This window comes from Mycetomoellerius zeteki, unplaced genomic scaffold (assembly GCF_001594055.1).
Source record: "Mycetomoellerius zeteki isolate Tzet28-1 unplaced genomic scaffold, Tzet1.0 scaffold30, whole genome shotgun sequence".
NCBI lineage: Eukaryota > Metazoa > Arthropoda > Insecta > Hymenoptera > Formicidae > Mycetomoellerius > Mycetomoellerius zeteki.
Genome location: NW_017257283.1, coordinates 22883 through 28115, shown reverse-complemented (window position 1 = coordinate 28115; position 5233 = coordinate 22883). Strand labels below are relative to the sequence as shown.

The 5233-nt window shown below is 31.1% G+C and overlaps 1 protein-coding gene across 1 annotated transcript in view; it reads left to right on the top strand.

Annotated features, from left to right (window-relative positions):
• Positions 1 to 2513: 2513 nt before the first annotated feature.
• The window catches only part of LOC108724487 (solute carrier family 22 member 4), an 8775-nt gene continuing 6055 nt past the window's right edge, over positions 2514 to 5233 (top strand). The window contains exons 1-5 of the mRNA XM_018450883.1: positions 2514 to 2586; positions 2721 to 2868; positions 3815 to 4034; positions 4117 to 4223; positions 4471 to 4625. Of these exons, the coding sequence (XP_018306385.1) occupies positions 2526 to 2586; positions 2721 to 2868; positions 3815 to 4034; positions 4117 to 4223; positions 4471 to 4625 (691 nt within the window). The 5' untranslated portion in view covers positions 2514 to 2525. The remainder of the gene's footprint in view (positions 2587 to 2720; positions 2869 to 3814; positions 4035 to 4116; positions 4224 to 4470; positions 4626 to 5233) is intronic.

Genomic DNA, 5233 nt, shown 5'->3' with positions numbered 1-5233 from the left:
TGTGTGTCTCATTTCCTGTATCGCGTGTTCTCCTAAAGGTAAAATACATGCATAATGTCTTCTCAATATCCTCGAGATTAATTTGAATCGTTTGCGTTGGTCCACTGAATCATATTTGGTAGGGATGGGCGATACAAAAAAAATCTTGAAAAAAATCGAAAAATTTTCGTATCGTAATGTATCGTAAACAGAAATATTGATACATCAAAATATCGGTTAGATAATATGCGATATCGCTGATCGATATTTTAATTTTTAGGCAATATGCGCATGTGCATATTGATACGCGATGCACAAAATCGATCTTTTTGCAAAAATAACGTTTGAAGATCGTTTTGAGACTATTTCATCGATCCTTTGAATAACTATATATTCTAATCAGAATTTAAAAAAAATTATTTTTATTGCAACTAGTATATTATATATAGATATTATTTTATTATATGGTATGTATATATTTTATTATACAATATTTTATTATATATATATATAACGTGTATATTTATAGACATATTTTATTATATATATATATTATATATAATGTGTATATATATATAATACATATACAATTATATATATAATATCTACATTTACACATTTTATTTTTATTTTATTTACTTATATGATTCTAATCTTATACATTCTTGCAATAATGAGTACCTATAAATATAATGAAAGTTTTAATCTATTTTACAACATCCGGTCTTTCAACCGAGCGTGAGCAATTTCGTCCAACCTAGTTGTTGGTTATCGGATTATCTTATTTCATTTTATTCTCTGTGACAAAATTTCAACATCTAACAACATTGTTACTGCGTAAGTATATTTTAAATATCTGACAATGGCACAATTATGATGCCGAAATAGATGTATAATATAATATTTAAAATTGACAATTTTAGTATGTAATTACACGTTATATTTTTCTATATAAATTTTAGAATTTGACTCTTACATACCCTTTACTTCTTGACATTATTATTTAATAATAAGATCCTTTATTTTCATTTTTATTTATTTAATCCAATCTTAATCCATACTAAACTAACACGCGCTTATACATAATTTATAATGTAGGGCATTTAGTCTTCACGCTCACACGCTGTAAAGCATAAATTCATCTTTGTTGTCTAAACATTAAATGAAGACAAATGATGCTTACAAGTGCTGTAAGCATAAAACGGAACGCATCCCGTATCGAAAGTTCGATATTCTTGTTCAAATATCGATAGATATTAATATCAAAAAACAAAATATCGGTACAAAATATCGGAAAAAAAGTTCAAAAACATCGATATTTAAAATATCGATGCTATATCGCCCATCCCTAATATTTGGTTCATGGAAACTTTCTCGAGTCACCTCAAGCGGATAATGATCAGAATATCAAGGCGTTCTATTAATTTATTAACATTTTTTCTTATAATTTCTCATAAACCTTGTTTTCGCGAAAATAATATCACGCATAAATCGCGAAAATAGCTAAACTTTACTGAAAACTTTCGCAAAACAGCGATACAACATTAGTATGTATAATAAATATCGTAAAACTGAATATACGCGCTGATAGTTACTTCCTTTCCATTTGGCATGGTGACGCAATTAATGGGATAACTACACAATTGGAGCAGCAATCTGGCACAATTGGAAAATTACTTTAGCTTATTTGGGGATTCAACGTTTTTCGGTTTCTTTCTTTCGAGTGTGGTGGTTTTCCGGTTTCCGATATCGTTAAAAAATCAATACCCATGTGTCACATATAGAAGTTAGTGGTTAACACGCAGTCTTCAACGGGAGAAAGGGCATTAAAATTTCTCCTGTCATTTTTCAAACATTTCACGATTATTTATTTATTAAGTATATTTTTATATTTTTTTTTGCGAAAATATAGAATCTGGAGACACATGGTAGTATCTCGGCGCTAAGCCAAGCGCAGCGACTTAAAAAATACGAGAATCGCATACATAGCTGCTCCTCTGCAAATTTCCACATTAAAACGCGTACGCTTAAATTATCTAACAGCAGAAATCTCTGTAAAATACTTTCTAAATTCTTTAAAGTGGAATCTTTAAAGAGTAAAATTTCATTCTTTAGAGATTCTGTCGCTCAGTAGCAAATAACAAAAAAAAATGAAACTCATTAGAAATAAATAATAATTGTTGAAAAAACCGAAAATGCGTTCCATCACACTCAGCGATACGACACGGAATAAAATACGGATCGGACAATTGCTTTGTACGAAGTCTTGTTCTCGGCTTTTCGATTTACAATGCAAAATTATTTTGCGTATGTGCAAAATAATTAAACGATTACAACATGGACTTAGCACTTTTAAGAATAGCACCTTTGCAAGCACTGCAGTAGCGCAAAATTATTGGAATTTTTTGTTCATTGTTCATCATTGTACGATGTTCTCGTAGGAAACTTGAAATATAATACAACAAATTGAACATTCGATCGGTGACGATTTCCGATAAGTAATATATAAATTTCAAATATGATTATAGCGTACATTATACAACAGTATGTGGCTGTGCTGCTCGAGTAAGGACAAGGTTGACCCGCCACAGTTGGGACTAGAAAATGGTATGAATGATTATACTCACACATTAACATAATCGTAAAATAAAATTGCAAAAGCGTCAGAAAAATAATTTCTTTTGTTATGATTTCTTAATCGAGAAACACAGATCATACATATAATCAAGTATTTTTTATAGAAGCTGCAAAAGATCCATCATCGGAAAATGCTACAGAAACATTTGGATTTTATCAAATCGTGGTATTCGCATTTATTAGTATAACATTGATGCTGACGGCAGGATTCGTGCTTTCTTACATATTTACTGCGGGCAAGGTTAAATACAGGTACACACATGAGTGTCTTTGCTATTATAATTAAAGTAATCAGATCTTATATGGTTTAATTAAGCTTTGCGATTATTTCTAATTTTTTAATGAATCCAAAATTGAAAACTAAAGCCTATTCTACAATGTGCTTTTTGTTTACTGTTTCTTGCTTTTTGCTATTTTTTGTACCTTGCCTTTTTGCCTCTTATCCCGTTTTTCGTTTTCTGTTGCTCGAGATAAACGTTAACGAATTTCAGAAGAAACAGAAAACACATATCAAGAAATATAATATAATTGTCGATAAAACGATCACAAAGAGGAAAAAAGTAAAAGGTAAAAAGCAAGAAACAAGAAACAAAGAGCACATTGTAGAACAACCATAATGGCCAGATTCAATACAGAAAACATTTCTGAATATTAAAAAATGTAAGATATTTTCAAATATTTACATTTGTGAATGTAGTGAAAATTAAAAAAAAATAGTAGATAGCATTTAGGTTATATTAGGTAGAAGTTAGTATTAAGTACGTTTTTCTCTTTTTTTGTTAAAAAATGTTTTGTAAAGAACTGGAAACTAAAGAAATCCAATGAAATTTTTACAAGATTATAAGTGTATTTAACACATCAACATGTTTATATATAAGAATACACAAAGAGCTATTTTCCAAATAACTGATTTATTTACTTATTTACTTTTTTCCGCAATGTTTAGCAGATGAATTATAAGTCCATAGTCTGGAATAACAAAAGTAACAAAAAAAAACTTTGCAATCAACGTGTGTATATTCGATATATCTAGACTGGCCATATTAATTCTATTTTACAAAGAGTTTTCTCTATTGGTAATATAATAAGAATTTCTTCTTTGTGTGGTACATAATTTAAATCTATTTACGAAATCCCTCGATGTCGAACTTGCTGTGACAGAAAATTAAAAAAGAAAGCAATTATTTATTATTTAAAGATGTTTCGTGCCGGAATGCGAGCATTCAGGGAATACGACATTTGAACCACCATGGTTGAATTCTTCTGCGCCGAAAATCGACGGAGTCATTTCTAGTTGCACACGTTACGTGGTACGGAATGACCACTCGGACACATGCACGGAAACATCATTCACCAACGTCACTCGCGACTGTGATTCTTGGATTTACGATTCGGATGAATATACGATACTTAATGAGGTAATGTAACCAGCGTGTATTTTGCATCTGCCGAGATTTATCAACAGATTAATTTTCTTTTCCCTTATTTATTTCAACGTAGTGGGATTTTACCTGCGATGCTAATCGATGGAAACTTGCATTAGTGGGCACGATACAACATACCGGTCAATTTGTTGGCTTGATGTTCGCTGGATACCTATCTGATAGGTGAAAGATCAGCATAATATCTCTGAAACTTTAATTAATTAATTTTATATAAGGATACGTTTAGCTTTACATAATGCAGAATAGTATCAGATGGTCTGTAACAATGTTTCTACAGATAATCAATTTCATGAATTCTTGATAAAAAAGAAAATGTGGTACATGATATCGCGAGGAATTTCGCATTGCAGCAGAAATATGATTTGTCAGTACAACGAGAAATGCACATCCGTTATTCTTTCATTTTCAGGTTTGGGAGACGAACAATTTTGACAGTGGCGACGTCTCTATCTGGAGTCAGTGGCTTGATACAGTCCTTTTCCGTGAATTATTGGATGTTTCTTACACTCGAATTCGTCAATGCCACTATAGTGGCTGGAATTTACGCCGCGGGATTTATTTTAGGTACGTTAATAATAGAATAATAAATAGGAATGCACCGGATCGTAAAATTACCGGATATCGGATATCCGGACAAAATATAACATCGGATATCCGGTATCTGGTCGCACATCCAAAAAGACAATTTCTTCGAGTCGAATATCCGACATTTTCCGGATATCCGATCGGATTCCGAGAAAATGTCTTAAAAAAAAGCCTATAGAGAAAAAATTGTAATTTTGCAACAATGTATAAGATATAGTTTTATGAACATGCATACTTATTTTTAGAACATTTGTATAATAAAAAATCAACAATTTAATGATATCAAATTTCAACCGGATATACATATTCCCGAATACTGATGATATCCGACTATCCGGTTGGATAGTAAAAAAAGTGTCGGATAATACCGGATATTGGATCTTTTCCGGATATCCGGTGCATCTCTAACAATAAATATGATCGGGGAGAGTAAAAAATATACAGGGTGTTTCCAAATTAAATGGCAAAACTTCGGGAGCGTGTAGAGGAGTAAAAAACTAAGAAAAAAAGTCCTATAGACATATGCTCCTTTTTGCTTTGTTTCGCAGGAAATCACGAAAAAAGAAAAAAATATATTTAATTTATTA